The sequence below is a fragment of the Gastrolobium bilobum genome, unplaced genomic scaffold (assembly GCF_033153095.1).
Source record: "Gastrolobium bilobum isolate Gb01-03AN ecotype WA unplaced genomic scaffold, APGP_CSIRO_Gbil_v1 utg32284, whole genome shotgun sequence".
Lineage (NCBI taxonomy): Eukaryota > Viridiplantae > Streptophyta > Magnoliopsida > Fabales > Fabaceae > Gastrolobium > Gastrolobium bilobum.
The window spans coordinates 11,827-32,423 of NW_026895147.1; the positions used below are offsets into that span (position 1 = coordinate 11,827).

General features: G+C 36.1%; 3 protein-coding genes across 7 annotated transcripts; all 3 read left to right on the forward strand.

The window, feature by feature from the left end:
* Positions 1-396: 396 nt before the first annotated feature.
* Positions 397-6,371, forward strand: LOC133295717 (uncharacterized). Of its 4 annotated transcripts, none has more exons than XM_061494590.1 (4): positions 397-1,369; positions 3,343-3,870; positions 3,996-4,191; positions 6,305-6,371. In XM_061494590.1, exons 1-3 carry the CDS (start codon positions 512-514, stop codon positions 4,104-4,106), a joined length of 1,497 nt encoding a protein of 498 aa, XP_061350574.1. In that variant the 5' UTR covers positions 397-511; the 3' UTR covers positions 4,107-4,191; positions 6,305-6,371. The 4 variants fall into 4 exon arrangements, with proteins under 4 accessions (XP_061350574.1, XP_061350559.1, XP_061350568.1 ...); XM_061494575.1 differs by lacking the exon at positions 6,305-6,371 and adding an exon at positions 4,643-5,145 and having other exon boundaries at positions 3,996-4,201; XM_061494584.1 differs by lacking the exon at positions 6,305-6,371 and adding an exon at positions 4,646-5,145 and having other exon boundaries at positions 3,996-4,201.
* On the forward strand, positions 5,714-8,117 carry LOC133295744 (uncharacterized). Of its 2 annotated transcripts, none has more exons than XM_061494601.1 (3): positions 5,714-6,984; positions 7,179-7,709; positions 7,807-8,117. In XM_061494601.1, exons 1-3 carry the CDS (start codon positions 6,202-6,204, stop codon positions 7,915-7,917), a joined length of 1,425 nt encoding a protein of 474 aa, XP_061350585.1. In that variant the 5' UTR covers positions 5,714-6,201; the 3' UTR covers positions 7,918-8,117. The 2 variants fall into 2 exon arrangements, with proteins under 2 accessions (XP_061350585.1, XP_061350588.1); XM_061494604.1 differs by having other exon boundaries at positions 7,813-8,117.
* Positions 8,118-8,515: 398 nt separating this feature from the next.
* On the forward strand, positions 8,516-9,304 carry LOC133295709 (cysteine-rich repeat secretory protein 38-like). The gene has a single exon (XM_061494565.1). The coding sequence runs from the start codon at positions 8,516-8,518 to the stop codon at positions 9,302-9,304; it is 789 nt and encodes a 262-aa protein (XP_061350549.1).
* Positions 9,305-20,597: the final 11,293 nt, after the last annotated feature.

Consider the following 20,597-nt stretch of genomic DNA (forward strand, 5'->3'; position numbering starts at 1 on the left):
GATATCATATTATATATTTGACAAAAACTATATGTCAAACAAGCTTAAAGAAATGTAAAACATCGTACATGCTCAAACTAGCATCATTCTTTAGACTACGTAAAAAAAAATCATATAAGAAAATCCATGAAGTAATAAATATTTTTTAATCATTCCATGAAAATTTAAAAAACTCATATCAAGAAACCCATCCGGTAGCATGACTAGTACTAATAATCGAAACAGGTAGTGTTGTGGCTATGAGCACTGTACTAATTTGGGTTATCTATGGGTTTAGCCCAATGGGCCCATTTAAGAAACACACCCTTCATTTTCTCACAGTGGCTATTCCACCAAGGACACTTTTATAACTGTAGAAAGAGGGTCTGTCTCTGACAGGAACAACAATAAACACTTTCTTCTATGGAAACTGGAAAGTTTATTAGAGTAACCGTAACTTGGCGGTTGATTAGGTTTGTCTGCGTTTCCGTGTTCCTCACTCACTCTTTAACGTTAATTTAAAATAGTAAAGATGTTCCATCGAAGAAAAAAAGAACCTAGTACCTTGCCTGTCTCAAACACAGACACAACAATGCCTACTTCTAGTTCTAGTTCCAGCTTCCTTAGAACACCAACAACATCATCGTTCTCATTCTCATTCTCTGTCTCCTTCAAATCATTCCTCTTCTTCCTCTCTTTACTCCTCAACCTCTATCTCCTTTTCATCCTGTGGGCCCCATCCTCTGCCACGTTTCACCCCACCAATCTCACAATCGCCTCACGCGTCTCCCCCACCACGCGCCGCCACATTCTCTTCGCCATCGCTTCCTCCTCCGTGTCCTGGCCACGCCGCCAACCCTACCTCCGACTCTGGTATTCCCCTAACTCAACGCGCGCATTCGCCTTCCTCGACTCCCCCTCTTTCAACTCCTCTTCTTCTTCTTCGTTGCCGCCGGTGGTGATCTCCGGCGATACCTCCGGCTTCCCCTACACCTTCCGGGGAGGGCTCCGGTCGGCAATCCGCGTCGCCCGGGTTGTGAAGGAGGTGGTTGATCGGAACGAGACGGATGTCCGGTGGTTCGTATTCGGCGACGACGACACCGTTTTCTTGGTGGAGAATGTGGTGAGGACTCTGTCGAAGTACGATCACGATCGGTGGTTTTACATTGGTGGCAATTCGGAGAGTTACGATCAGAATGTTAAGTATTCGTTTGAGATGGCGTTTGGGGGTGGTGGTTTCGCGATCAGCCACTCGCTTGGTAGGGTTTTAGCTAGGGTTTTGGATTCGTGTTTGAGGAGGTACGGTCATTTGTATGGCAGTGATTCCAGGATTTATTCTTGTCTCGCTGAGCTTGGTGTAGGTTTAACCCATGAACCTGGGTTTCATCAGGTAAAATACATACATATATATATATATATATATATATATATATATATATTAAATCCTCATTTTGGTGATTTTGTTATTTTAACTTGCTTCTGATCCTTGTGCATGTGTTGAATTCATTGGCTATGATTTTTTATTAGTTACTCCCATTTTTTTTTGGGTAGATATAAACAAGTATCCTTTCCTAACTAATCCAGCTTCGGGTTTTAGCCTCTCTGTCCAGAAGTTGTTATTCTTAGGAATCGAAACCACTACTCTTTGGACAAGTCGAATTCTGGGATTTAGGAGGATCGCCACTAGACCAACAACTCTTGAATAATTACTCCCATTTTCAAAATGAGGAACAATGAACTCAATATCTATTCCCTTTTATAGATTGATTAGGTGCCGGACTAATTGACAGAAACTAGTTGATATGGGTTGTTTTCCACTCTCTTAGGCTATGCTTGTTTGAGTAGGTGGAAAAGGGGAAAATTGAATTGGAAAATGAGGAGGGGAGTGAAAATAGTGTGTGGGAAGCATGTCATTAAGTTGTTCTTTGGGATTTTTCTTTCTGTTTTAGTGTTAAAATGTTTGATAACAGCAAAACATGTTCCTCAAACATATATTATGAAAATAGTGTGTCCCACAGATTATTACTTTGCGGATGTTGGAGAATTATATTGATAAGAGCAGTTATGAATTATGAAAATGATAATGTACAACATGTTCAATTTTGTTTGTCTACATAATATTTACTTACCACAACTTTTAAATTGTTCGTTTGTCTCCCATGCACATTTGAGGTATGCAAGGCACAAGATTTCTATTGATTTGGTTTGAGATTTTATCCTTTTAATTCGTTAGCAATTAGCATTTTAAACAAATATTGTATGTAGTGCCTGAGTCTATGAAGTGTGAGTTTTCTCTGGTAAGAGATGTAGACCAAGATCTCGTGCATCTACTTGGTCAAGAGGTACCCAAGAAAGATGCTTTTAGATACCTGGGATCCATTTTGCAAAAAAGTTGAGATTGATGAGGATGTAAATCATAGAATGCTAATTGCTATCAGGGTGGATGAAATGGCATAGTGCATCTGAGTTTTTGTGTGATCGTAAAATTCCCTTTAAGTGAAAAGGAAAATTCTATAGAACAGCAGTAAAGCCTGCAATGTTATATGGAGCTGAATGTTGGCCAGCATATAGGCAACATGAACATAAATGAGAGTAGCAGAGATGAGGATGTTAAAGTGGATATGTGGTTGTACGAGGATGGATAAGATAAGAAATGAAGATATTCAACGAAAGGTAGAAGTACTACCGGTGGCTGAAAAGATGAGAGAACATAAATTGAGGTGGTTTGGGCACGTAATGAGAAAGCTCCTGGATGCTCCCGTAAGACAAAAGTTTGTTATTAAGAGCTCGACACAAAGGTAGAGGTAGACTGAAACTTATTTGGGGGAAGGTAGTAAAACAAGACTTAATGAAGTGAGATATAGATTGGCGGACGGTGTGCCTTAAGACAAAATGGAGAAAAGCAATAAGCATGGTGGAAGGTTAGATCAGTTGTTATTTCTATGTTCCAGATGGTCCCTTTTTAGTCCTTTTCCTCTTCATCCCCCCCCTTCTTCTTTTACCCTTCCCCATCTTTTTTCTCTTACTTATTTATTTTTACACCCCTTTTATTTTTACTTATATATATATATATATATTTTATATATTTATTTTTATGTTTTATCCCTTCGTATTTTTCATTTGGGTTCATCTACTACCGACTCTAATTATTTACAGATAAAGGTGTTGTTGTTGATGATCGTATGTAGTGCTTGAGTATGTTGCCGTGGTCTTAATTTTCATTACCTTTTGCTGGATCTCATTTAGGCTGCTTGACTTCTATATTTGGAGCATTCTTTATTTTTTCAATTCAAGCCTATAACTTATGCAAGTAAAATGATAGACTTTGGAAATAATTATTTGTTCATTTATTTTTTACGCCAGTTAGATATGCGGGGGAATTTGTTTGGGATGCTGGCTGCACATCCATTATCTCCTTTGTTGTCCCTTCATCACTTGGAGGCGTTGGAGCCTCTCTTTCCTAACATGAACAGAACACAAGCTTTGGAACATCTTATTGTGGCTGCAAACATTGATCCTGCCAGGATCCTGCAGCAAACTGTCTGCTATGATCGATCAAATTCTTTGACTTTCTCGGTTTCTTGGGGTTTTGGTATCCAGGTTTTTCAGGGAAATGAGCTTCTACCTGATCTCCTTTCACTGCAAAGAACTTTCATGCCATGGAAGAGGGGTAGTAAAGTTGATGCCAAATTTATGTTTAACACCAGAGACTATCCAAAAGATCCTTGTGAAAGGCCTTCTGTATTTTTCTTGAAAAGTGTTACATCTGATGAAAGGGGCATTTGGAGCTATTACTCTAGGCATGTTGTAGGGAACTGTTATGAATTAAATGCTACACAGTTGATGGAGATCATAGTTTTTTCAAGGAAGCTGGAGCTTGATATGGAACAGGTATTGCTAAATTAATTTTAGAAATGGTTGATTTGAAATTTGTAATTATTTTTTGTTTCTCATGTCTGTCTGCATTCTTATTCTAGTTCTTTAACTTTATGTTGCCTTATTGGGTTTTGTCACAGATGAAAGCCCCCCGTCGTCAGTGCTGCAACGTCTTGCCATCTTCTAATGAATCAATCAGTATTCATATTAGACCATGTGAAATCAATGAACTGATCTCCATGCAATCATAGCATTATTTCAGGGAGTTGCTTCCCTTGAAAGTTTTGAAATTTTCACGAGGACGAATCTTTGGAGGAGTTTGATCCCATGTTGAAGGTGATATGAGGTGGATGCTTATTTTTTTAGGTTGATCTTAGAACTTTGTTTTAATAGGATAGTTTCATGTTGAATTTGAATAATCTTCTTAGTTTCAAAGTTGAATAGAAGGTAAATAGATTTTTTTAATTCTTTAATTCTTGATTATTTTTATTATATCATTCAACAAGGATATAATAAGAGGACGAGCCTGGAGCAGTAATAAAGTTGTTCTTTTGTGATTGAAAGGTCATGGGTTTGAATCTAGGAAATAATATCTTTCCAAATATGCAAGGTTAAAGTTGTGTACAAGAATTGTCCTCACTCCATCTTTGCTAGTCAGGGTTTTATGGGCAGTGATTTTATTCAACAAGGAATGCCTCCATAGGACAGCAAGTAGTGTGTTATGTTTCTGAAAATATTCTTATTAGGCTTTCCTTTCCTGATTTCTATTTCCCCATCCTCTTTGCAGTAGAGAGATCCTTGTCCTCTTTGTAGAAGAAAAATATGCACGTGAAGATAACTAAAAGATCTTGTTGGTGATCTACCTCTCACAGGCTGGTTTTACTTTGACTGACAATTGATCAACCTCTAACTTGCTTCTGTTGCACGGCTTTTTTTTTTTTTTTTGCTGAGTAGCTGTGCCTTTCAAATGGCTTATATCCCTGCAGTTGTACATGTTATTACATGCATTCCTATGCATTTCTGGTGCTAAAATTTTCAGGGAAGCTCCATGTTTGGAGTGATGTAAGAGACCAATTTTAATCTGGGGAGTGTGATCCTAATGAGCACCATGTCTTAATGCACTCTATATGATAACTAGTGATTTGTCTGAAAATTATGTAAATATTTGCTGGCTGCATAGTTGTAGTGCTTCTATAAGCATTAACCAGACTGTTAGAAATACTTTCACCGCTAATGATGAATTTATTTTGATGCATTTGAGATATGAAACCGATTTACATTTGCGTGTGAAACCGGGCATCTCCTATTACTAAGCTCTATAATATTTTATTTCCAAGTTATGTGGTAATATATCATTCTTGTCGCAAGTCCTTGTCCTAGGGGCTTGAATCCTTTCACACTCGGTGACTGGCATAGCATTAAGCTTCCAAAGTTCTACGCCGTAACATACGCATCTTGCAAGTTTCGACTCAAGCAGTCCAATTACTTCTGTCCTTTTTCTCGATTTTGTTAAGTAGAAATTATTGCTTCACTCAGGTTTTTTTTTTAATCCCAAGAGACAGTAAGTTGAAGACAAATAAGCATGTGACACCAGTATTAATATTATTTTTGTGCATTATCTTAATTCAATGCTCTAGAATGCGAACTAAATACCTAGTCAAAGAAATAAGCATGTGGGTAGATATATTTGAACAGTTCATTCTGGGAATGGCTGAGGAGACAGTGATATTAGCACATCTTGTGAGTTAAACCTGTCATTTTTTTTTGATAACATAAACCTGTCATTTTAAAGGGGGAAAAGAGGAGAAGGAAAACTTATAAACATACAATATGATAGAAAAAGCTAAAAGCATACGTGTAAAAATAATAGCAGAATAGTGCTTTCAGACCTGAATTGTTTAACCAACATTACACGTGGACCATGTTATTGTTTTATGCCCACCTATTTCTTGTGACTGATAAATGCATTGGCCAAACCTAAGAACTTAAGTTGTTGCGTAGAACAGGACACCCATTACTTGAAAGGTGGCCAACCTCTTTCTGTAGTCAATGCATACTTATTCCAAATATTTGACTTGTATCCAATAACCAACAAACCTCACTAACCAGCCGTGCAAATCTAATTGGAAAAGGGGCATGAGTTTTCTTCTTGCAAACCAACCCTAGTTATTAACATGGAAGATTAACAAACTTGAAGCGTTAAAATTAGCAGCTTTCTTACGCCGTGGATTGCGGTAGATCTTTGTTTTAATTATATAGTCTCACACACAGGACATGAACCCTGTTAAGGTATAACACCAATAATAATCTTCTGCATCTGCAGAACAAGATCCATTTTTTTTCCCCATGTTAAATATGCAGTTATTTCACAAACCTGCCAAAGCCCAGTCTCTGATTAACTTCATCTTAATCTCTTCTTCATTTATTGTTCTTTATGTCCTTGTGTCAGTGCTACTCTTGGGGACATCAAAGCTAGTGCATGTGCATTCTTCTTCATCACAAGATGTGTCCACACCTACCACTCTTGATCATCTTGTGTTTGGAATTGCTTCAAGCAAGAGTTCCTGGCCTAAGAGGAAGGAGTATGTGAAACTGTGGTGGCAAAGAAACAATGCAACGAAGGGATGTGTGTTTGTGGATAGCCTCCCAGATGAAGATCATGATGCTAGGAATGATACTTCTCTTCCTCCTCTCTGTGTCTCTGAAGACACTTCAAGGTTTCGCTACACTTGCAAAGGTGGACTAAGGTCAGCAATACGCGTGGCACGTGTTGTTGCTGAGACTATAGCAATGAATAATCATTCAGATGTTAGATGGTATGTGTTTGGAGATGATGACACGGTTTTCTTCCCAGAGAATGTGGTTAAGACTCTTTCCAAATATGATCATGGGCTTTGGTACTATATTGGTGCGCACTCTGAGGTTTATGAGCAGAACAGGTTGTTTGGTTTTGGAATGGCTTTTGGTGGTGCTGGCTTTGCTATCAGTTCCTCTCTGGCAAAAGTCTTGGTCAAGGTTTTTGATTCGTGTATAGAAAGGTACCCACATCTCTATGGAAGTGATGGCAGGGTTTACACTTGTTTAGCAGAACTTGGTGTAGGATTAACACATGAACCCGGTTTTCACCAGGTAAAACAAATAGTTTGAAATGCTGACATTTTTTGGTTATTTGATTTTCTTCCTTTAGTTGATAGCCTTATTGTTAGAGAGATATAATATAAAATCATTGAAAGCCCATCATTTATAGGCTTGAGTTGCTAGGTTGAGATGGTTCTTTTTAACTTATTAATCTTCTATTATTTGTGTTTATGAAATTGGGTCAGGTTGATTTGCGGGGAGATACCTTTGGCCTGTTGGCTGCACATCCATTAACTCCCTTGTTGTCCTTGCATCACTTGGATTACACAGATCCAATCTTTCCAAACATGACAACAACACAAGCTCTGAAACACTTGTTTGAAGCGGTAAATGTTGATTCCCAAAGGATGCTACAACAAGCAATTTGCTATGACAGATGGTTTTCATGGACAATTTCAGTGTCATGGGGCTATGCTGTTCAGATATTCCCCAACCATATGTTTTTACCGGAAGTTCTGAATGTGCGAGAGACATTCAAGCAGTGGAAGAAAGGAAATATGTTGGCAAAAGCATATACTTTCAACACAAGAGGACTCCACCCTGACCCATGTAAAAGATCCACTGTTTTCTATCTGGACAATGTGTCTTCTGGTAAGGATGGCATCATAAGCAGTTATAAGAAATCTTTTCAGAATTGCTCAGATAACATGGTATCACCGAAGAAACTGGAAGTGATCAAAGTGCTCACAAATAAGCTAGACCTTGACATCAAACGGGTAACTATATCGGACACTGGTATTCCTTGAGGGCTATTAGGACAATGCCTTAACATTGTTCATAATACTTAATAATTTTTTTTTTTTTTGTATTCAGTTGCAGGCTCCAAGAAGACACTGTTGTGATGTATTGCCATCTAGTGCTCGTGACCAACTGGAAGTTGCTGTCAGAGAATGCAAAGATGAAGAATTGACTTACATGCACTGACATAAGTATTGCCTGTGACCAAGTGTTGGTTCTTTCTATCTAATATAGTGTACCAAGGGTCATATAGTTGCTGAGAATGTAATTACGTGAAATTACAAAAGTAGATTAATTGGTAGTTGTTAGCCCTGACTTTTTGTTTATCTGAGAGTGTAAAATTAGTGCGAAAAGTAAACTAAATAAAATTAGTCTATGATTAAGTATTTTTCAGTACATTGCCGGCTGAATAATTTATTCATCTTAAAACCATGTTCCTCATCAAAAGGTAGAAGAACCAAAGGAAATTAATAAGTTATAACTAACATTGTTAAACAAAACTCAAATACTCACAGGATTGGTTGTGTAATAATACAACAAAGAAAAATAGAAACTATTCAAGAAATAGTAATACAATTGTGTCCCCTGAAATGTGCCTCTTAGAGCTAAAGCAATCCAACTCATATGGCTATATATTAGCACTACTTTCTGCAACAGTTGCAACCTTTGATTGAAAACCATACTCACAAAGATGGATTTCTGCAAGTTCTTTATACTCCTTTTTTCAACCTTCACCCTCTTTCACAATACTGTTTTAGGACAAGAGCTCATGCATATTTGTTCAATGTCTGAAAACTATTCCTGCAAAGACCCTTATGAAACGAGCCTAAATGCTCTTCTGAGTTATCTTAAGAACGAAGCTCCATCTACTGGCTTCGCTGTTGGTTCGAAGGGTGAAGGCGAAAACCGAACTCATGGTCTGGCTTTATGCCGTGGTGATCTCTCTCCCATGGATTGTAGCAACTGTGTTGAACAAGCAATCAATGACATGCTCAAAGACTGTCCATATAACAAAGTAGCCATGATTTTGCATGAAGATTGCACAGTAGAGTACTCAAACGAGGACTACTTTGGCCAAACCATGCATAATTCTATGTTATGCTTGACGTCCACAAATAATGTGAGTGATCCTAGTCCTGAGTGGTTTGATCAAAAGACACAAGAGTTTCTAAGCATAATCTCTCAGGAAGCTGTTTTGGACCCAAATTTGTATGCAACTGGAAAATCAGAGATTGATGAGTATAGCACAATTTATGGGTATGCACAGTGCAATAGAGACCTCTCTAGAATGGATTGCAATGAATGCCTTAATGATTCACTTGCTTATCTTAAAGCATGTGATGAGAAAAAAGAGGGAGTGAGAGTATATAGCGGGATATGCAGAGTAAGATATGAGATTTACCCCTTTCTTCATGATGAACACTCTTCTACACCTCCTCCTACTTCTTCTCCCACTCCTGATGCAAACTCTCCATATCCTGCACCTGAAGATGGTTCAGCACATGGCTTGGAGACTGGGATATTCATTTTCATTGGGTTACTGTCACTCTTTTCAACCCATTGTGTTATATGATATGTACAAGGCAGTGATCAATTTTAACATGGATTTCTTGTTCTCTTTTAAGAGTGTTATAATTAGAGCATATTTCGATATTTTTTTTTTTAAGCCAGAAGCCATGTATAAGGTAAAGTTAAAAAAAAAAAAAACTTAATAAAAAAAGTTAAAAGCTGTTTGATGATTACATAAAAATTTTAGCTTAAAAGCACATATGTCAAGAAAATTCTCTTTCTCTATTTCTATAGTTCTTCATTTAAAAAAAATAACACACAATTCAAGAAAAACTGATAAAAGCTTAAAAAAAAGCTCCTCCTAGGAGCTTTTGATTTTTGACTTTTTTCTTCATTATAAAAAAAGAGTTTTTTATTATAAGAGTTTTTTTTAAAACCTGTCTGCTCTAGCTTATAAAAAGAAAATCCAAATAAGCACTTAAATACTAGGATAACATATTGGCTATAGTTTTTACCTTTCATTTGGAGGATTGCTATTTACTTAGTGTGATGTTTTATTTTTTACCAATTCAGAACAAATTTGGTTGGCACTAATGAAATAAATGCCCATGAAAATCATTCATGAGAAAAAAGCGAAAAGTAATTGAGATGGAAGGAAATTACCGAATCCAAATCTTTTATCCAACACTCAAGAATTCGTTTGCTTGCAAAATAACAATAATTTTCCTTTGTTATTGACCAGTTCTTTTTTTTTTTTTTTTTTTTTTTGGAGATATTCTAATAGGTTCATCGCTTCGAGAGAGCAAGTCCCAGGATTAAGATTTTGAATCCCTTCCAAAGATAATACTGAAGAAGATCAAATACATACTCTTATCTCCGCTTGCTTTATTTCCCGGCACCAACCGAGCGGTTGAACATTTCATTCTATCGAGATGAAAGTAATTGATCGTTTATTTCATGACTAGAGGTTTTATTGGTGATATTTTTCAAACTTTGGGTCAGTAACCTGTATTAGTTAAAGTACCTAAAACAGTTGACGACCAATAGAACAATGGCATTTTTTGTGACACTATGTAAGGGTTCAGATCTGAAAAGAGAGAGAAAGAGAGGGAATGAGAGGAAGGGGAAATTCAGAAGAGAGAGAGAGTTGTCCAACTATTTCATATTTTCTCATTCACGCCCTTCGTGGGCTATATACTCACTGATCACATGCTGATTACAATCAGTTGGGAAGTATTCCCGTCACCGACCACACAAATGCATCCTTAGAGAGTAGGTCCGGGAAAGGGGCTGCCACCGAAGCATATCCCTTTATAAATTTGCGGTAGTAGCCTGATAAACCCAAAAAGGCCCGCAGTTGGGTGACAGAATGAGGAATAGGCCAATCCCTAACAGCCTGTATTTTGGAGGGGTCAGGGGAAACTCCCAAGGCTGAAATAATATGCCCCAAAAACTGAATTTCCTGCACAGCAAAAGAACACTTAGTTAACTTAGAAAAAAATTGATGCTGGCGCAGTGTCTGGAGTACTTGTTCCAAATAATCCGCATGGGTCTGTAAAGAGGGACTGTACACCAATATGTCATCGAAGAAGATGACAACAAATCTCCGTAAAAATCTAGTAAAGACATGATTCATGGTGGCCTGGAAGGTTGAGGGCGCATTAGACAAGCCAAAAGGCATCACCAAAAATTCGAAGTGCCCACTATGAGTTCTAAAGGCAGTTTTAGGAATATCACTGGGTGCCATTTTAATCTGATGATAGCCCGAGCGCAAGTCAAGCTTGGAAAAAATTTGAGCCCCATGTAATTCATCCAACAGTTCGTCCGCCGTAGGGATGGGAAACTTATCAGGAACAGTTATGGCATTGAGGGCACGATAATCTACACAGAATCGCCAAGTGCCATCTTTCTTTTTAACCAACAAGACGGGTGAACTGAAAAGGGACTGGCTGGGACGAATGATGCCAATATCCAACATCTCACGTACCATTCTCCTAATCTCCATTTTTTGGAAGTGCGGGTATCGGTAAGGGCGAACCTGTACAGGTTTAGAATTGGGTAGGAGACTAATGGTGTGGTTGGAAGATCTATCCGGTGGTAAGGCAATGATGTTTCCAAGGACATCACAAAATTGATTCAATAGGAGTTGAATTTGTGGAGGTGTAGTGGGAGGGGAAATGGGGAGGTTGTCGGGAGGAAGGTTGCTGGCGAGGCTCATAAAACAGGAGGAAACGAAATTTTGGGACACAAGCTTATGCAATTGGGCCTTGGAAATTTGGGAGGGAGAAAGGTTGTTATCACCGTGAAGGAGTATGGAAGTGCCATTGTGAGTAAACGACATGGTCAGTAAAGAATAGTCTGTGACTGTTGGCCCAAGTGTAGAGAGCCACTGAATGCCCAGAACGACATCAGCACCTTTAAGGTCCAACACAAACAAGTCCACCAAAATTGTAGAGGTCCGTAGAGTCAAAGAAACCGCAGCACAAGAAGTTGTGCAATGAAGTGTATGGCCATTACCAACCTGAACTTGAAACGGCTTAACCTGCTGCATAGTTAGGTTAATAAAAGTGGCCATTCAAGCAGTAATGAAGTTATAGGTACTACCCCCATCAATTAAAATCTGAACTGGCTTACCCTTAATAGAACTAGTTAAGCGAAAGGACCTGGAATTTCGATGCCCAAAGAGAGCATTGAAGCTAATTTCTGGTGTGACTGCGTGAGGGCTAAATAGCTCCTGATTTTCCAAATTAACAGGGTCAGGGTCATGATCCAAATCCTCCTTAGTACCTTCCAAATGCAAGAGGACAGCGCGTCCTTTACATTTGTGACCAAAGGAATATTTCTTATCGCAATTGTAACAAAATTTTTGTCCTTTTTTTCTTGCCTCTCTGCAGGGGATAAACGACGTATGGGTATGGCTGGGATAGGGTTATTAGGTGTAGTGGTTGTCGTTAAGGACATGGGTGCAGAGGATACAATATTGAGAGGTTTGTGGGAATTATGCCAGGGGCGGTTGGAGCGTGGTTCATTAAACTGGTCCTCATATACACGGGCTAGAGAGAACGCCTCGTGATAATCGACGGGCCTGAGAGGCAGAACCGAGCGACGAATGTATGTTTTCAAACCAGAGATGAAAATACTACGCAGCAGCGTGGCAGAAAGTCCTGGAACCTTACTCACAAGTTTTTCAAAGGAAGACTGGTATTCAAGGACTGAAGCCGTTTGTTGAATTTTAGCCAAAGAACCAGCAGGGTCCTCAAATTCAAAAGGCCTAAATCGTCTATGTAAAGCCGTACAAAAAGTACGCCAATCAGGTAGTAACCCATTTTGGTCAGATCCATAAAACCAGCTAGCTGTTGGCTCATCTAAATGAAAGGCAGCTAGGTTCAAACGATCGGGAATTGGAACTTGGTAGAAGGTAAAATACCTATCAACAGCTATGATCCAAGTAGTAGGGTCACCAGAAGCAAAATGGGGAAAATCAAGCTTAACTTGACGGGATCTGAAATTGTCAGAACTAGAAGAAGTGCTCCCGCTGGGACTGGAGCCTAAAATTCCTCGATTGATGGATGATGTTTGCTGGAGTTCAATCAGGCGAGTGAGGTCGTGATGGCAACGATTCTGAGATTCCTGAATCTGTTGCTGAGAAGCATGTAACTGAGTTTGAGATTCTTGGAGAGCCGCGTGCTATTGTTTGTGCACAAGCTCAGCAGCTTGAAATTGTTGCTCAAGGGTCTCCAAACGTTGATGCAATTCGCGCATCCTAGTGTTGTCAGCCATGGCAGGAAGGAAAAGATCGAATGAAAGCACCAATTGTAAGGGTTCAGATCTGAAAAGAGAGAGAAGGAGAGGGAATGAGAGGAAGGGGAAATTCAGAAGAGAGAAAGTTGTCCATCTATTTCATATTTTCTCATTCACGCCCTTCATGGGCTATATACTCACTAATCACATGCTGATTACAATCACTTGGGAAGTATTCCCATCATCTTCTTACATTGAATAAAGACTAAAGATTAACTGACTATTGCAAATAATCCATTAAGTAATTGGGTTTCACCCTTATCCGCGTGGGCCTCTTGATCTGTAGTCCAACGGTGTGAGGTGCAACACACTAATGTTATTATTGTATAGAGGTTTAGTGTCATCAAACTTTATAGATGAGCATGGACGAATTTATAAGTTAACTACTGAATTTTGTAAGTATAAAAGTTAAAGTAAACATAGATTTAGGTCATCTAAAAATATATTTGACAAGGCATTGGATTTTTTTTTATTATTATTATAGGTTGCATTAAGTTAGTCCTAAATAATATTAGAAATGAAAATTTTCAACACGACTCGCTGACACGACATGAAAACGACACTAAAATTTTGTATTTGGGTACCCGTTTTTAAATTTGTGTTGTGTTCATATTGGTAAAATCTGACACGAAAAAAAAATCATATCATGTCGCGCGTCAATTCACAAATATAAAATTGATTCACATTAATCTTTTTACATGTTATTCTTGTTATGTCGTATCAACCCGCACAATAAACTACACACTTTGAGATTAACATGCTATTCATGTTGTGTCATGTGACTCATGTCAACTGACATAATAAGCGACACACTTTGAGGTTGGCGGATTATTCATGTTTTGTAGTGTCAACCTACAAAATAGATCGATCATATTCTTGTGAAAGTTTTGACCTCTTTATAAATTTATGTTTGTTCGTATTGAGTATATTCGTGTTCGTGCCAAATTTGTGTTGTATTGTGTAAACCCAAATTATTACCCTTAATAATAACAACAATATTTCTCCAATATATGATTAATTTAGAGGAAGTTGAAAATCCAATTTGATGGTATTTATTAACATTAAAGCCCCACTTTGTAAGAATATATGATATGCGGCTTGCATATAAGAAAAGATTTTCGTGTTTATCTCTATTATTGCTAAGAATACGATTAGAGCGAAACCGTTTTCTTCTTTTACTAGTTAGAATGAAGCTTTCTTTTTACTAAAAGAAAAAAAAAAAAAAAAAGAAGAAGAAGAAGGAAGCTTTCTATTCACCGTATAAGTGACTATTGCCTCTGACCTAGTGTCAGTTCTTTCTTTGCATGTAATACTGTGTACCAAGGGTCATAATTTTATTTAGGGCATTATAGTTACGTGAAAATAGAAGAGGAGGAGCTTTCAGTCCAGACACGTGACATTTTGGGCCTGCTTGTTAACTATTTTGTAAAATAGTTTTTTGTTTTTAAAAACAAAAAAATAAAAGAACTTGATTGAAGAGACTGTTTTCACTCATCGTGTTTTAAAAATCGTTTTTGTTTTTTGATTTTAGAAACATAAAAAGCAAAACAACTTCAGGGTGTTTTCCAAGGTTGTTTTCTGGTTTTTTTTTTATAAAGTGCGGTGGCATTTTCGTAAATAAGGAGATTCATTAATGGCATTTTTGTAATTAGATCGATTTTTATTTTATTTTACATTATTTTGCAGTGGCAATTTTGTAAATACGAGGATTCATTAATGACATTTTTGTAAATAACTACATCTTCCATATAACTTTAAAACTAACCATATTCAAACAAGTTTTATTGTTTTTTTACTCTCAAAATTAGTTTTCAAACTTCATTCTCAAAACAGATTTTAAAAACAAAAAAACAAAAACACATTCAAACACACCCTTTGTTTATCCAAAAGGGCAAAAATAGAGCAAAAAATAAACAAAAATAAGTTAATCTTATAGTCTATGATCAAATATTTTTCCGCCACCAAATCGTGGTAACTCAGTTGGTAACAAATGAGCTGAATAAGTGGAAAAGAAAGTGTCTTGGTCCGATCCCTACATATCACCTTTGGGAGGAATTTAAATACCTTTATCAGTGACTCGCCCCGCTCTTCAAATTAGTCTAATAGCTGACTTAAAGAAACGAAGCTTGTGGCAATACCACCGGGTACCAAATAATTATGATTGAGTTAATTCCAAACAAAAAAAAAATTCGGTCGGTTGCTGGCTAATTAAATAATTTCTCTTAATAAAACCATGTTGCTCGTCTAAAGGTAGAAAATTAGGAAGTTACAAATGCACATTAATAAAGAAAACACAACATAGTCGCAGGATCGGTTGCTAATTTTTGATGCTAGATAGTAACACCAAAAAGAAGAAACTGCGCAAGACAAAAAAAATTCTTGACGATTGGAACAATCCCTAAGTTACGCTAACCACTGCCCTTGGAGCATCCTCAATTTTTTTTAAAAAAATTTCAAAACAGAATTCATCAAATAAAATTTTTAAGAATGTTTGAAGGCCCATCAAGAGACTTGGATTCTATGACATTTCTAGAAAGTAGCAATTTAGATTGTTGTCAAAATTGAAATTTCTATAATTTCCAAAAAAAAAAAAAAATTGAAATTTCTATTGAGTATAGGTTTCAATATTTCATAGATGGATCACGGAAGTTAATTATCGTCGAGTATGAATATTGTCAAATTAATTTTGTTTTGGGTTTTGGAGATGAGTGCTTCGGATCATCTTCTATTTGGATTTTACTTCATACCAATTGATGAAGCGGTACCAGCAAGAAAGCCTCAACGATGCGTCGGGTTAGAATTCGGCATGGGTTGACTGTTGACGCCACAAGTGGTTAATGGGTTAATCTTGCAACTGATTACACTACTATTGATTATTGAACGTCTTCTAGTCAAAGCCCAAAATTTTCAAAAGGGCGACGTTTTGTGCATTACTTTTCTTTAAACGTTACTTATGTAATTTACTTCCTTTTTTTTTTAATAAACCTGAGTATTCCTCATCGGAGTAAATTTTATTCGTGTTTAGAACATCCACATCATGGTTGGGCTAGCTCTTCTAAAAAAAAATTGTATTAATAAAAAATATAAAAGTACTTATTAATACTTACTTGTTAGAAAAATATAAAATCATTAATGTAATTTCACTCGGGTGAATCATGGTATCAGAAATTAGACGACCGAGTGATTATGAGTTCGATCCCCATTGCTCTCGTTCTATTTGATAAAAATAATTAAATATTATAGAATTTTTTAGTACAGGTAGGCTGATGAATCTAATCATTCACTCTTCAAGTCTAATGGACTCTTATGTGTAAGGTATGATAGAAAAATATGAAATCACTAATATAACATCACCCAACAATTTAAGTTTTCCGATGAATTGATTGTTTACCTTACTTTTTTTTTTCTTTGTTTCCAATCAAATAAATATAAAGAAAAGGTGTAAAAAAAAATCGCCTCAAAGTGACAATTAGGGGTGTTAAACAAACTAGGGACCTTTGGCTCGGCTCGCAAAGGCCTAGGCTTACATGTCTAAAATTGATTGTTGGAACCAGGCTTGAGCTTATATAAAAGCTCGTTTAATAAAAAGGTCTCATACTTCAATTCAAAAGATCGGCCTTAGAGCCTCTCAGGCTTGCCTGATATACTAATTTTTATTTTTTATATATATTTTATACTATTCATAATAGCGATCTCTCTCCTCAACTCATTTCATCACATTTTATTGGTTAAACAGACTTTTTGAATGATTTTGTTATATATTATTTTTTTGGATATACATTAAATTTATGAATCTTTGTGAAATTATTAGTTGTGGATCATATATTTTGTTCGAATAAATTTTTGTTGTTTTATTTTTTTTAAACAGGTTAAACCAGGCTTTTATTTTTCACAAATAAGTCAGGTCATAGGCCGATAATTATATTCATAACAAGTAACAGACTATATCAAGCTAAGACATTTAAACACAAACTTAACCTTTTAAAACTAAAGCTCGGCTCGACTTGGTCTATTAACACCCCTAGTGACAATATGAATCCAAAAGAGACGAATTGCTAAAAGCGTATGAGTTCGAATCCTATTTGACTAAGGGAGGTAGAAATTTTTAAAAAACATTAAAGTAAGGTTTTAATATTTCCCCAACAAATTTACACGAGAATGGATTGGGTCTTGCGAGGAAAAGAGAAAATCCTGTAAATTATTACATACAAGGATATATAATTTACTTTAAGTGTGTATTAAAAAACTAAATTTAAGAAAATAAATCATAAAAAATGAGACAAATATAAAATAAATAAATTTCACTTGAAAAAGTTAATAATTTTTCTTTTACAGAGATAGAACAAAAATAATTTCTTTTATAGAGAAAGAACAAAAATAATAACGTAAACAGTAGAAAAATTTATAATAACGTACTAATTCGAGAGTAATTTATTATAGAGTACTTTCGGAAGTATATAATGTAATCTAATGTACTTTTGAAGTATATAATATAATTTATAAGAGTTTATATAAAAAAATTAGTATAAATATAACTCTCCCAATTTATTATATAACAAGTTAAAACCTTGTACGTCTTTTGGCATTTCTTTTGCTAGGAGCCTTTTCTAAAATCATTATAATATGGAAAAAAATATTTTTGCAGTTACTACAGATAAGTTATTTGTATTTTTTCTCAAAATGACGTCGTTTTGAGATTGAAAAAATAAAAATTTATAATTATAAAGACTATAATAACCCTGAAATAAATTAAAATTACAAAAATACTATGATTTTTGCCTCAAAACAACATTGTATTAGACTTACTGCGGATAATTTATCTGCAGTGACTGCAGAAAAATCAAACCCTTATAATATATTCTGCGTTTTTTTTTGGGTTAATATTCCTCTTTTATTTTCCAAAACTGCAGCAAAAGTGTCATCATTAGACACTTTATATTATGCGCATTAATACCAACCCTATGGCGACGCACAAATAAGTTTTTGCTCTCACTCAACCAAATGAGACGAAGCTATCAACAGAATGTTCATAAACCGAACCGATTCAAATTCAAAAATTGAAAAAAAAAAACTGAAAAAAAAAACTCATTAATTTTTGGTTTGGTTAGTGAAAATCGATCTAAATACTATATATTTATTATTTTGAAAGATGATGACTTAAAATCTTATTGTTTTATATACTTGGAATTTTAGATGTTATTGATAACAAACCATCTTATTTTAGTTTTTTATTGTATATTAATTTATTTTAACCTCTATGAATTTTATGACTTGTTTTAGTTTAAAGACTTGAATTTTTCAATGGTTTGTAACTTTGAATGACTTTATTTTGATATAGCTAGTAATTGTATAATTGAAATTTTAGATTTTTTGAAAAATTGAAAATTGATACCATCCATACCGAATAAAATTGGATTGAATTGAATTTAAAAAAAAAAATTCAAACCAAATGAATGATTAAATAATCAAATAGAAAGAATTGGATAGAATATTTTTTGCTTTAAAACCAATCCAATTCAAACCACAAATATAGAAAAAAGGGTGGCATTGAATTGAGCATGTAATTAGTGTAGGAAATCTTAGATTTATGCGGAAGCGGTTTAGGACCTAGTACATTGGTATGCTTACCGAATCATCCTTGTTTCACAATTACCTCTCGGTGCGCAGGTCTCGTGTAGAATCTTCCCTTGTAGGATTTCTCTTCACGAACAGCTCACCTCAGCGTCGCAGCACGAACAATCTCCTTGAAGCTGGACTGTGGCAGATCTTCCAAACTATCTCTCGAGGAGGAAGGGGAAGTGTGTGGGCACTCGTTCAGATGATGAACGTCTGCCTCTTTGATTTGTTTCTGATGATCTGTTCACCTTGGAGGCACAAGAGGAGAAAACTATGAATATATACGCTTAGGTCTTAGACATAACTCAACCCTAAGCCTCATGGGCTCAAGTGTCACTGAAGCCCAATAGGACTTTAGTGACCAAAAGAGCATATATCCAACAATCTCCCACTTGCTCTTTAAGATACAAACTTGAGTTCGTAAACCCAAGGCCATGTAGCCCATAAGCTATCATCATATGATAATATACCCTATCCCTTGTCTCGAGCTAGCCTGGGGACCTACCATTTGTCATTGATCAAGGCTCCTGATAATCTTTGAAAGATTATCTAATTCGGCGCTACTCCACTAAAAGCCCGAACGTGAACTCCAAGATTAATGACCTTTATAACATGAATATGCATCGCCCCTTTGTAGAATGTCTATAATTGATTGACAAGTTTTCTGTAACTCAATCAATTATTTATTCCCTTGACTATGATAGTTTCTCTAATGGATTACATGCACTGGCCAGTGTCTTTAATATCCAAGTACCAAAACATATCAAGGGGACATATCCTACAAATTCCATGTTGTTTATCTCATAAATACCGATAATCAAATAATCTCACTCCCAAAATACCGAGTTATTGGCCGTCAATAGATCGAACCTCACCCGTTGGTAAATCAAAGAATGAAAACTATTTGATTACCTATTTATAATAAACTCAGGATTAAGAGCAATCACATAACTATAGTTAACTGGAGATTTGATACCTTATGACAGAAAAACAACCTTAATCAAATCTCTCCTTGATCCTTTCAATGTGAATGTTAATTCACACCAATATTTTACAATGATTTGGACAAAATCATTTCATAAAATATTGCAGCCTGAATAAAGTGCCCAACTTTATTTAACGGTTGTGACTTCATTCATCAATTGTGAAAACCTATGATCATGTCCTCCATGAACGTATCCATATGATCATATACTCCACAATTTGATCCGGACCTTTATGTTTGTAAATAGTGCGCAAAATAAATAAATAAAACCTTATTTATGAAATTCAGAAAATTATTTTATTGTTTCATCGTCTTACTCCAAGAGCACAATGAAACCAATAACTCTCACTTGCTTAATGCAAGTCTGGGATCCTCCTAAGACCCAAAGAAGTAACATGCCTCTCAAACACAAGTTCAGGCAAACTCTTAGTAACTGGGTCTGCAAGATCCACCTCTAATGCTATCTGAGTTTAGTGAAAAACTCATAGCACGAGGTTGATTTTCTTGAGTCAATATCCACTTGAAATAACTGAATTTTTGAAAACTCAGCTTTTCAAGACTCCCACTAGAATATACCAGCATATAATCTCTCGTTCTCCAAAGATACTTGAGTACATGCTTAACAATAATCTAGTATTCCTCTAGGTTCAAAATGGTACTATCTCACTACTCCCACTGCGTGACAGATGTCTGGTTTAACGCCCAACATGATATGCGTGAGTTTACCTTTGCCAAATCATACGATATCTTGCTCATGCATTCTTCCTTCTTAGAAGTCTTTGGTCACTCCTTAGGAAGATGAATTCCACATCTGAGAATTATAATTCTTCTCTTAGAATTCTCATGTTGAATTTTGGCAAGAGTTTTGTCAATGTAAGTAGCCTGAGGTGATGTCAACAACTTATTTTTCCGGCCTCATAAGAGTTTTATACCAAGAATATAATTGGCTTCCCCA

What these genes read in the sequence shown, in the direction of transcription:
- LOC133295717 (XM_061494590.1), top strand. Translation starts at nt 512, where the DNA reads ATGTTCCATCGAAGAAAAAAAGAACCTAGTACCTTGCCTGTCTCAAAC. An exon ending in ATGAACCTGGGTTTCATCAG is followed by an intron (nt 1,370 to 3,342) that starts GTAAAATACATA and finishes TTTTTACGCCAG; the next exon opens with TTAGATATGCGGGGGAATTT. An exon ending in TGGAGCTTGATATGGAACAG is followed by an intron (nt 3,871 to 3,995) that starts GTATTGCTAAAT and finishes GTTTTGTCACAG; the next exon opens with ATGAAAGCCCCCCGTCGTCA.
- LOC133295744 (XM_061494601.1), top strand. Translation starts at nt 6,202, where the DNA reads ATGTTAAATATGCAGTTATTTCACAAACCTGCCAAAGCCCAGTCTCTG. An exon ending in ATGAACCCGGTTTTCACCAG is followed by an intron (nt 6,985 to 7,178) that starts GTAAAACAAATA and finishes AAATTGGGTCAG; the next exon opens with GTTGATTTGCGGGGAGATAC. An exon ending in TAGACCTTGACATCAAACGG is followed by an intron (nt 7,710 to 7,806) that starts GTAACTATATCG and finishes TTTTGTATTCAG; the next exon opens with TTGCAGGCTCCAAGAAGACA.
- LOC133295709 (XM_061494565.1), top strand. Translation starts at nt 8,516, where the DNA reads ATGTCTGAAAACTATTCCTGCAAAGACCCTTATGAAACGAGCCTAAAT.